Below are 12,452 nucleotides of genomic sequence, written 5' to 3' on the forward strand. Positions count from 1 at the left end.
CAGTGGCATCCACAGGTTCTGGGATTCCTGGCCCTTTTCCCATCTAGAAATACTCTTTAGTTCTAGCGACGCAAAGAGCCCTCTACAAGTATAAATGATAAAACATTAAACATGGCTGATGTTTTGTTTGTGTGTAATGATTATGTTATACGTGTATTATTACTTTGTTTAATTAACTTTCCTGTATAATTATATGTATATGTATATGTATATATGGAGGTGTGTGTGTGTGTGCATGATGTATATATACATATACATATATGTATATATATATATTGCCCGTGAAAAACTTAAAAAAAAATGAATGCCACGAGCCTTTATGTATCAACGTGTCGATTAGTTTTACAAGCGGATGCTGATGATCCAAACTCGTGGACAGATTTGTATAGGCTGGTACCATATTTACGGCAAAGCCTAAGTTGTACTGTGTGCTCAAATTTGTTAATTGAACCTCACACACCAACGGAAACTAATTGTCAACATCATGTGTGTCGTGGCTGCAGAGGTGGACGTAAAAAGCTTAAACCTTCGTGTGGTTGGTGCAAGGATTATGACAAATACGTTGAAAATGTTCAATTACGAATACTGTTACAGTGTTATAAGAAACTGTGCGAATATTTGACAAATACAAACATTTATCGAAGCTTGATACTTTCAGTATCGTCTAACAAAACAAGTAATGGTTCATCAGCTATTGGTGCTACAAGTCTTATGGAACTTATACAAGAAGGTTCGGGCTTCAAAGATGAATTTAAAAGTACTGCTGGTCTATCGAAATCTGCGTATAGCATTTTACCATGTGTTTATACAAGTACTACCTCAACTCAAACGCAAGGAAATACCATACAAAGTTCTGAAGCAATATCACAAAATATACCTGGTATAGTATATTAATCATTATTTCATATATTATACTTCTTGTATGTTATTTTTCTTGAACTTTTTGACATTTTAATATCTTCTACATTATGAATTAATTTTCACTAAAATCATATATTATTATTTTTATATCTTAGTTGTCTGGATAGCATTATGATAAAAGCTGTCCTCTATGCAAAAGATCTGGACTTAAATCCTGATCTAGCAATCCGTTTGGTTGAACATTTTTCTCCCTACAATATCATATTAATTTGCTTAGAAGACTATATTTTATAGAAGGTACAATAATATTTTATTACCTAATATTTAATATGTTTCTGTAAATTGTAATGGTATATTACAGTTGTTACAGAACATGAAAATCTTATAACTACTTCAGAAATGATTTTGAAATATCAAAAAGTATTGATAAAATAAAAAAAAGCTATTTACAAAATTAACTACTAACCAATTGAACTTTCATACAAGAAATTCTTTGTATTTGTAATATTTTAAGAAATAACAAACTCTGGATACTCTAACACTCCCAAATTATATATCAAATTATATAAAATATTCTATTGATTTTGATCTATCCTTCAAAAATATTTTATGAAATAGGAAAAAATGATCAGCCTTGTTACAGATTATATCATGTTTTTAAATTATTCTTTATTTTTTTTACAAAATTGTATTGTACTGCATATAAAAGGGAATAAGAGTAGTGAGAATTATAAATGGTAAGTTACAAGAAACAAAATGTCTTAATATATTTGTTAGATTTAAAAGCAGGAAGTACCATACAGAAAAGATGATCCATTTAAGGAGACAGATGCAATGGTAAAATAAATTCTTCCTCTAGGTCATTGTGAAGATCAGATTCTTTTTTGCAATGTCATATATTTTTAAATATTAACATGTTATTATCACCGATATTAAAATGAATCCAGCGGTCGACAGCATTATAACATTACGTTGTGATTATGTTCTTGCTCGAAAAATTCATTAAATGTTGTCATCGTTCTCGAAATATAACACCTATTCGATAAAATGTATTTATTCATTGTATAGAATCACCTGCTATACGTACTGTATCAAATGGATCTTCAATATATTCTGTGATGTATGCTGGTTCTGGTAACAAAATAACGATAAAACGGAAAGCAGCTGCTGCAGATGATGCAGACATAGGACAGCGGGAAACGGATGGAAATCCACACAGCTCTGTAGGAGGGGTAAAATGTATTCCATCTTCCCACTTTAAATATGGGACCCCTTCTCAGAAAAGATCTTCAAAGGGCAGCAAAGTAATTTCAATAGATATTCGGTTCATTTTGTGCCTTACAGGAAGTTTGCATTGCACTATAATTTTTATTTAAATTCTAAATGATGTGCATTCTCATTAATATTACTTGTAAGGTACAATCATATTTTTAGATTTTTATAACAATTAACAATTTATAGAAGCTTACAATGATTAACATTGTTTAATAACTCTTATTACTAACACTAGATTTAAATAAATTTGAACATGTATTTTGCTAGGTCCCATACCGAGATTAATGCAGATAACAATGTTGTGTTTGTATACACAATAATTCATAATGTTTTTATGAAGTATTTGTTCGTGTCTGCATTAATCTATAAATTTTACATTTTCTTCTTTCATAATAATTAAAATTAAAACACCATATTTTGTTTCAAACAGTCCTCAGGCTTTAAAAAACCGAGGTCGAGTTCAGCGCGGAGCAAAAGGAAAGGATGTAGATGTGGCAATGCTACAGCAATACCTGGAAAATTAACGTGTTGTGGTCAACGTTGTCCCTGCTATGTTGAAAGCAAACCCTGTGTTGAATGTAGATGCAGGGGTTGTAGAAATCCTCATACAGCAGATGGATTAAAGGTAGAATTGATATATAATTGAATAATTCGCTTAATTGAACTTAATTTTGTAAGGTACCTAACATTATGTTGTAGATTCGACCACATATACCTGAGTTACATAATTTACAGTTACAATTATCAACTTCTTTGGATTGTGATACATTACATTCGGATCCTCTGGGTTCGGTACCTCAATGTCTTTCAACTTCTCCAACAACAATTCAAGTATTAAATGTCTATTCAACTCCAAGATTAGATATTGATAATGTACCGCAAAATCTACCTGCAGCCTTGTTAGTTGGAGAAGATGCTATGATTAGTACCGAAAGCGAAGCCGAGGACAGTGACATACAAATCGATGTGTGATAATTCATGTGACATTGTTAAATGTCATGTTCAATATAATAAGGTGAGTAATATAAAGGATACGTTAATAAATCATAATTAAAACGAGTATTTTTTTAAGAGAAATGTCAAAATGTGCCTCACATTTTAATTAGTATAGTAGTATATTCATTTGAATTTAATTGCTTTCAGAAAATGCTAGTTTTAATTATGATCTGTTTTTATAAGATGAAACATAATAAATGTACTAAGTTATATTTTTAAAATTCCAGAATAATCTATTTACCAATAAAAAGATTATGGTTTTAACCTACAGTTATAATAAAAAAATAATAAATATATTTTTATCACTCATAAATTATTTGTATCGCAACATTTTAGAACGTTTAAAAAGTTAAGTTTTTTGTAAGTATGAATAAATTTATTTCCACTGTACAACTAAAATATTTTATCCTTTTTTTATTTATAACATAGTTGTAATTTTTGTGCATTACTTTACAATTCATTACTGTTTCATATTGAATTCTAGTTGTTAATACTCTACGTTTATGTACATACCGAACGCATGTGCGTTAATATATGAAACATATATTATGTTTTTTAAAAATTTGTATATTATGTAGTGCATCATATTGTTGCATAAAAATACCCTTATACCATAATAAATAGGGTTTATCCAAACAGATGATTCCTTATAAAAAATATAGAATACAATACTTAACTTTTTACACTCAGAGCAATATCTCAAATGTTTTACGTAACACTTGCTTCAGGACAAGGATGACGTTAGCAGAGGAACTGATGATAATCGGTAAGATAAAGGTGTAAAAAACATTACATATATTTTCCTATCTCATTTAATTATTCCTACTTGCAAATAAAATTATCTTTGAATAGTACTATACCCTGGAGCGCATAGCAGTGGCTTTGTTCGTTTGGTGAATGAACAAGTAATGCAATTTTTCAATAATTGAAAACAGATTGTCATTCATTAAAGAAGCGAATTTATTCTGTGTATTACTTAGAGAAGTGGATGAGTTCAATGGCTGGTGATAATATTCCAAATCAAAATTCAAGTAGGTAAATTATTTTTGTATTAGGCCATTTGAAAAATCAAGAAAATGAAATGTTGTTAAGGAAAACCATTCTTTTCTAATCGATGATAATCATAATACAATAAAAATTACCGATATAGATAAGAATTAGACTAATATTCCCTTTTTTGTTTATTGGTTACAGTTATCAGTGAAACCTGCTATGAAGAATTTTACTCGACATAACATAATTCGTAAGAAATGCAGAAATGTAGTTGGATTTTTCTCCTGACTAACGTCCACGGGGGAAAGTTGAATAAAAGCACGGACTTACATTAATATGAACACAACGCCTTTACAATTCGTACAAGAAGTAGATACAGATAAAATTCTACGTATAGCATGTTCAAGCAATTAATTTTGCTCCAGAGAGCATTATGTGTGATTCTGTGCACCGAAGACATGCCCCAAGATTTTACAATAAATGGAACTTCATTAAAAATCTTGGTAGTGTTTTAAAATCCTACTGTATATCAATATTGTCCAATGTGTATTAGATTAAGAAGTGTACTACAATCCGAAGGTAATTAAAACATAAAAAACAATGTAAATAGCAACTGAAAAATTTGGTAAACAGGTCGTATTGCAAATGTATAATTATTTGACAAACTTGTACTCTAAAAAGACCGCCATAAATTAAAATTTTTTTAATTCGATACTGGCGCCATCTATATACAAATGGCTAGTAGAAGAGAGACTGATAAAACAGGCACGGTCAAATTTGTAATTCCTTTTCATGGGCAATTTAATTTTGCAATTAATTTATAATTAATGTGTGACGCTACCAGAGGCTTCATATTCAGGACCCTTAAAAAAAAAGGCATTTTCAGTTTTGCTTTATCTGTAGTCATTTGCTGTAATCAGTTGTAATAATCACCAATGACCACTAATGGCTGCTTACAGTGTTAGCACATGTTTGCAGTTAATTCAGTGAATAATTAGTACAGTACAAGAAAGTTAAGAATATCATTTATTTACAAGTTATTACAACAACATTATATCAAACTGAACAGGTTACATTTGATTTTATTTAAAAGAACGTTAAATAATAAGGTAAGGTTATATGCTAGATGAGGTTACGTACAAATTTTATACATCTATTTTAAACTTCTTATAATTTTTCACACATAAATAATTTTAATTATAGTTTTAAGATGGCTACGTCGCTTGCGGAACAACTAAAGAAGTTAAGAGCACCACAGACAGAAATATTGTTACATGATAAAAAACGTGCTAGCTTGTTATTTGACCAAGCAGAAGCAGCTAATTTAGACAGAGAAACTGTTTTAAATATAGGTAAGGATCTTGTTATTGAATCAATAAGGTTTATTTTTACTTTATATAACAACTAAATTTTTCTTATTTTTCATAGGTCAAAGTGGATTGCAAGAACTGGTGAAATTATCAGATTTATTTTTAGCCTTTGAGAAAACACTATTTGCAGAGAGTTCGCTAAATCTCGAACGTTCTGTACAAGATAAGAAAATTAACAAAAAGTTAGATGATGAAATTCAGAAATTTCTAATTCTTCTATCACCTTACTTTCTACTTAATGTTGCCCATAAAGCACTTGAATGGTTGATACATAGATATCGTATACATGCATTCAATAAAGATCAGTTTTTACTATTAATTTTACCTTATCACGAAACCAGAATGTTTGCCAGAGCATTACAATTGTTAGATGTGTCGGATGCAGCTGATAAATGGCACTGGTTACAACCTCTTCAAAAACGAGCCGTTCCATTAGCTTCAATAACGCTAATTAATCGTCTTGGTTCCGACAATAGTTTTTTAAAGTTAATTTGTAACCACGTTATCACTGCCACAAGGGTATATTCAGAGGAAGCATCAAGATTGAGTACTCTGTACGCATTTTATACCACTTCCGTGTTAGGTGTTATCGATCAGCAACCCACTGTATCTGAAGTCCAATTAAATCATATGTTACCAACCATTCTAAAAAGTTTAGAATGTACAGTTGACGATCTGGCGGCCAGTAGTTACATGATATTAGGGAAATTAATGATCAAAGTGAAACTGAACGACGAAACTACAGAGAAGTTACTGTTAAAGATGTTCAAGAGAACGTATCTAAAAGAAGAAGCTATGATTTTGCTATTTTTCTTGTACAATGCATCAGCCAATCGTCTCAGTACAGTATCAAAAAGTCTCGCGCTCAGATTGTCAGAGTTAACATGGTTTATCGAACTGGCCATTAAAGTTCAATCGTCCAACATAAATATATTAAAATTTATCGTACCTTTGCTGCAAACTAGTTGTCGTGTGATCTTGGAAGATCCATCGGGAACGCTACGTGTCCAAAGGATGGTGAGCCAGATACTGGTGCGAATAAAATTGGACAGCACCGGTGTGGACACTATTTTGTGGAACATATTAGAGAAGGAATTTCTATCCGCAAACATAACAGACGAAGCGAAAAATTTCCTTACGCAATTGTACCAGTGTCTGGAGAAAACTTATCCTGAAAGGTTTGACGATTACTTGAAGAGCCTAATGAAACGTAGCGACACGGACGACAATTCAAAGCTGGCATTGCAGTTCCTTACCTCCTGGCATTTTGGAGCTAGAGATACGCAGGAAATCGTTGGTATCCTTGATCGTTTGATCCACGTTAGCCCGGAACAACGAATCATGGCGTTACAGAGCTTGGCGAAGGACAACGTGAATATACCTGTAAGCTTTCGGGAAATGATTACGAATACTATACAATCTAGATTCAGCGACAGCGAGGTGAATGTAGTTAAAGCTTTACTTTCTTTCTCCACAAAACGTCTGACGAGTCTGATGCCTGTTAATACGTTAATCGATGAATTGAAAGTATTGCTTTCCTCGTGCCACACCGCCAACAGGAAGATATTAGCTAAAAGAGCATTGGCAATCTTGTTGGAGCTTTGCGAAGCAGGAGACGATACCAGCGTGTTTCTCACAGCTTTACCCTATCTGTTTCCATCAAACGACGCGGATGTGGACATAGCGATGGAAGTACTGAAATCAAACTTCGCTAAGAAGAACGTGTACATGCAACGCGTGCAGAAGGACTTGGATAAATCACCGAACGCTGAAGCGATTTCTTCAGCAGCCTTTCATAACGTGCTTGATTGGGAATTGCTACCTCCGACAGGCAGCATATTGAGTGCTATGAAGCAACAGATTGCTCGTGGCGACGCAGCCTCTATCTTTTTCAATCTCATCCTCTTGGGCTCGGTCTGCAGAGTCCCAGTTGGATCTTTGAACCCTGAGATAGCTAGAGAGGTGATCGAAATGGCCACGTCGATGATCAAGAACTTCCCACAGGTGAAAACGTTGCAGAATTGTAACAATATAACCGGTTACAACATACAGACCGCCATCGAGTTAACGTCCCAGGGAGTACTGCCTTTGCAAGTGGTCACATACGTATTAGAAATGGTTCACAGACGTCTCGATCTGAAATCTAATCCCACGATAGACTTCGAGAATAATCAGCATCGCAGTAATCTAATCTTGAGACTGTTGGAGATGTTTTTCGAGGGTATAGGTAACAGGTACTGGTGCAAGCATTACTCTCGATGCCTTCAAATATTCTTCCAAAGACACTTCACAACCGTGACAGACGTAATTCGCTTTCTGTCACAGCTTTACGTAAAGCCTGTTAAAGTACAAACGTCCTTTCATTGCCTGAAGATAACCCAAGTACTGCTGGGTCAATGCAAGTCTATGCAATGGGCGTTTCAGGATAAACAATTCGTCTCCAATTTATTGATCTCCCTCGCCAGGGAGAATAACGTTTGCCGAAATGCCGCGTTAGACGTGCTCGGGAAGCTAATTCAAACAGTTCAATCGACAACAGACTCGTTCTCAGCCTTGTTGCAGGAGTTGGTAATCAGAAGTCCAGAGATATCCATGGATCCTGACCAGTTATCGTTGTCCCTTTACGTTCTACTGTCGCCTGATCCGGACGTTAGCGGACAACTGAAGTCGGACGTACGAAAGAATCTTCAGCAATCGCAACAATTATTATTCGAGGTCGTCATGGATTCAAATACTCCTCTGCACGTGAAATCACAACTTCTGGACATCCTGGTTTACGTCAATGGACCGACGATACTTCAACAGCTGGCTCCACTGGGACTGCAACTTCTACAGAGCCTTTCCGAATCCAGGAACAGATCAGCAGAGAATGTATTGAAGAATATACTTCAGAGATTCAACAGTTCAACCGTGACTGCTCTTACCGAGCCCCAAGTATGGCAGTTGTTTGAAAAAAGCATAGTCGAACATAATATTACCATGACCGCAGAGTCCAGCGTACAGCATTTAGCCAGCGTCGTTCTCTTGAAGCAGATAGGAGAAGTGTTCTTCGACTGCGCTGGCAAAGTATCCCCAGAACTTCAGAAGAAGATCCTCGCTAAACTAGTGGACGTGCTGACCGACAGTGACGCGACCAGCGTCATTTCCGCGGCTAACAAAGCGACGAGGAAGATCCGAGTGCATGCCGAGCTGATCGTCAACGAGCTACAGAACATGAAGAATCTTAAGAACGAGACTGCGAGTAACGCCGACGGAAGGACCAAGAAACGACTCAGTCATATTCGTGCCCTTCCAGATCCAACGATTATCAACAAAAGGGAATGGAAGCGAGGAGTGACCCTATTGGAATTCGTACAACGCGCAGACAACATAGAGCACGAAGAGCTACTTTATCCAATTTTATTCGATCTACTGAAGACATGTCTCAGCTTCGAGGAACAGAGTCCCATCGAGTACACTAATCAACTACTCTTGTCCACGATTCACAGGTTGACGGAACAGAAATTACCGATACGAGACGCTCAGTTGCACGTCGACATGATCACCCAGTGCATCAGGACGTCGAGGAACCCGCAGACCCATCATCACGCTCTGTTGGTCCTGGTGGAGCTATTGAAGGTGGTGGATGTCCGATGTGCTCTGTACACCATCATGCCTATATTCACTTTCATGGGTAGCTCGGTTGTGCGTCAAGACGATGCGTACTCCATACAGATCATTTCCAAGACCATCGAGACGGTGGTGCCGATCATAAACGCAGCGGAGAGCGAGACCCATGCATGCGAGGTCCTAAGAACCTTCATCGTTTCCCTGCCTGATATACCCGAACACAGACGGACTCCTCTGTTCGTGAAGCTGTTGCAATTGTTAGACAATCACTTCCACTTGTACTATCTGTTGAGTTTCGAGAGTCACGTTATGTCGAGTACAATGCGCATCACGAATCAAAAGACACCTGGACAGAGGCTGGAGTTCGCTCTGCAGGTGTCTCAAGAGTTTCCACCCATGAGGCTCATTATGGTCTGCGTGAAAGTGACGCAGTTCATGAGGGAGCTACCGGTGAACGTAGAGGAGGAAGATGGCAGAAAAGCTGCGATTAATTTTAAGTACAAACACATCTTCGACGTGGTCAACTGCAGTCCCAAACACCTGAGACACTACAAGTACACCCTGGTACAGTTTCTGAGCAATCTTCTCGCTTCGCCCGACTTCATCAGTCGCATTGCCGAGCTTGATTCCTCCGAGGTGGACAAAGCGAGACCTTACTACGATCAGCTGATCGTTGAGTTAGTACTATTGATCCAGAGTACCTCGAAGAACGCCGATAGGGATCAAGGAAAACCAATGGGAAAGTACTGGAAAGTCTTGCTGCATCATCTGTACGATGTGCTTGATCTTGTTAACAATCTGCTGCCGAACGCGGTCTTCTTGGTCAGCGTGAAACGTCTGATAGAACACGAGCTGCCTACGGTGAAGAGGAAGATCTTGGAGCTTCTGAATACTCGTCTGCAACAACGGAAGTTCAGCGAGGAGGATCACGTTGAATTACTGAGCCTGATCGAGTCTCTGTTAAAATTGATCGAGCCTAAAGCAAAGTACGAGACACAGGAACAAGAGATTATACAGCAGACCGTCTTGATTACCCTGAAATTATTGGCGAAGTTGTTGGCCACTGAACATCCAGCAGTGTTTAAACCGGTGAGTCGATGGCGAACCGTGTGTTAATATTATTCCAGAGACTAATGTATCTCATTTTTGTTTCAGATCCTCGAGATGACCACCGAACTTCTGCGAACAAGGGAGGGACCGGTTTTGGGCAGCGCCGCACTTTGCGTTGCAGAATTGTGCAGCTCGATGCGCATTCACGCGATACACTCGCTGAATAAATTCTTACCGGCGATTTTACAATTACTGGAGAATCATTGTTATCAAGATGTCCCAGACGTGATAGTCGTCAGCATAGTCAGCGCTTTGCAGAAGATAGTCGAGTCTGTGGGTAACTTTCTGTCTCTGTACCTGGACCAGTTGCTGTTCGAGCTGGCGAGGTTGAATTCCTTTTACACTGACACGGAACATTCAAAGGTATTATAAAAAATTTTGAGGAAAATAATTGTCCTCATTGAGTTGAACTGATATTACGAATTGATACGTTCACAGATTGGAACCGTGGTGTCGCGTTTGAACGCAACGACACAGAAGCTGTCCAGCTGTATACCTTTACGAGTCTTACTTCCGGCCGTGAATAGGACGTATATAACGTTACTTACCAAAAAGACGTACCAGTGTATACCAGCACTTATGACCGTGTTAGCAGAGTCATTTAGCAGCGTCCAATCAACTGATTTAGCTGCTGCCATACCCGACTTGGCTAATTTCTTCTTGAAAGTGTTACAATTTCGCGAGGATATTTCTAGTTCCGATGACGATATGGAGGTGGACGGCTCGGAATTGACTATGAAGGACGTGGTGATGGTGGAAGAAAGCGCTAGTAAGGCTTTGGTCGCTTTGGTATTGAAATTGAGCGAGGCTACCTTCAGGCCATTGTATTACAAGCTGTACGATTGGGCAGCTAGGAATCCACAGTTCAAACTGAGAAGCATTACCTTCTATAGGTTTGTCTTCTTTATATTCCAAGCAGCTGATTAATTAATTAATATCACCTAGGTTTTAATAATGAAATTATTTTTTTTTCCAGACTCTCAGCCAACATAGCCGAATGCCTGAAATCACTTTTCGTGCTGTTCGCTGGTCATTTCCTCAGGCATGCTGCATTATTATTGAGCAGCAACAATCCAGCGATCATGGAGGAGCCACAGGAGATGACTCTGCCCGAGGAATCGAGCAAGATCGAATTAGTAGAAGCTATCTTATTGACGCTTTGTCGAGTTTTCAGCTACGATGCGCATAATTTCGTGAATCAAGAAAGGTTTGACATTCTGACTCAACCGCTTGTCGATCAGCTGGAGAACACTATGGGTTCGAAGGAGGAATACGTGAAGAGAGCCAATGAATTGGTCGTGCCTTGCGTCGCTGCCTTTGCTAGTGCCATTCCTGATGATTCTTTGCACAAACATTTAGTGTATCAAACGTTGCTGAAGACCAGGCACACGAAACCGTATGTTAGGAGTGCTGCGTTAAGCGCGGTGGTAAATAGAACTTTTTATTTATTTCTTAATTTATAAGGATAATTAATTGCAGTCCAGCAATTTTTATTAAAATTTCGTCACAGGTTGAAATTGTAAGGAAGTTAGGAGAAGATTTTATGCCACTGTTACCGGAAACCATACCGTTCATCGCCGAGTTATTAGAAGACGAAGACGAAGTTACCGAGAAATGCGCTCAGAACGCGGTTCGCACACTGGAGGAGATCCTAGGCGAGCCTTTGCAAAAATATTTTTAAATCACCTTCATTCATTAGTTACCCCCACGCTGTAAATATCTTATATAATCATTTTCTATACAATAAATCAAATTATTTTTTATCAGTGTTCTTTTACAGTTTAGAGAAAGGAAGGAGCGAAGAAGACAAGAGTATTAAGAAAAACATCCGTTTATTCTTAACTTAGTCACAGTTCGGACGAAATATAGAATATATTATTTCCTTACATTATAATACATTATCGTATGGTGTTTGTGTGTGTGTGTATATGTGTCTGTGTATTTGTGGTGTATATATGTTTACGCAAAACACGTGGCAGCACTTAAATAGGCGCCTGAGTAACTAAAATATTGACAGAGAATTTCTAAACGAGCGGCGTAGAGCGCATTTATAGTCTTTCTTCGAGAGTGTCTCCGTCATTTTCGTACGTCTCTCTTCTCACGATAAACGTGACACTAAAAAAAATCAATCCAATAACGGACACGAAATTTCAGATGCTCCTTGAACAGCCCCGACAGCGGAAAGAAATGTCTCGAAGGCTCTCCTTTTAGAGATTCATTTTTTTTTTTTTTTTTTTT

General features: G+C 37.2%; 2 protein-coding genes across 3 annotated transcripts; both read left to right on the forward strand.

Moving 5' to 3' along the window:
- Window positions 1-62: 62 nt before the first annotated feature.
- Window positions 63-2,715, forward strand: msl-2 (male-specific lethal 2). The gene is made up of 3 exons (XM_034319650.2): window positions 63-880; window positions 1,930-2,100; window positions 2,567-2,715. The coding sequence occupies exons 1-3, from the start codon at window positions 301-303 to the stop codon at window positions 2,578-2,580; spliced, it is 765 nt and encodes a 254-aa protein (XP_034175541.1). The 5' UTR covers window positions 63-300; the 3' UTR covers window positions 2,581-2,715.
- Window positions 2,716-3,133: 418 nt separating this feature from the next.
- On the forward strand, window positions 3,134-12,136 carry l(2)k09022 (HEAT repeat containing 1 homolog l(2)k09022). 2 transcript variants are annotated; one of them, XM_034319641.2, is made up of 12 exons: window positions 3,134-3,151; window positions 3,360-3,492; window positions 3,861-3,898; window positions 3,985-4,167; window positions 4,327-5,234; window positions 5,329-5,477; window positions 5,554-10,193; window positions 10,260-10,577; window positions 10,653-11,107; window positions 11,191-11,641; window positions 11,725-11,926; window positions 11,995-12,136. In XM_034319641.2, the coding sequence occupies exons 6-11, from the start codon at window positions 5,336-5,338 to the stop codon at window positions 11,893-11,895; spliced, it is 6,177 nt and encodes a 2,058-aa protein (XP_034175532.2). In that variant the 5' UTR covers window positions 3,134-3,151; window positions 3,360-3,492; window positions 3,861-3,898; window positions 3,985-4,167; window positions 4,327-5,234; window positions 5,329-5,335; the 3' UTR covers window positions 11,896-11,926; window positions 11,995-12,136. The 2 variants fall into 2 exon arrangements, with proteins under 2 accessions (XP_034175532.2, XP_034175529.2); XM_034319638.2 differs by having other exon boundaries at window positions 3,985-4,163.
- Window positions 12,137-12,452: the final 316 nt, after the last annotated feature.

This window comes from Osmia lignaria, chromosome 13 (assembly GCF_051020975.1).
Source record: "Osmia lignaria lignaria isolate PbOS001 chromosome 13, iyOsmLign1, whole genome shotgun sequence".
NCBI classification, from domain to species: domain Eukaryota; kingdom Metazoa; phylum Arthropoda; class Insecta; order Hymenoptera; family Megachilidae; genus Osmia; species Osmia lignaria.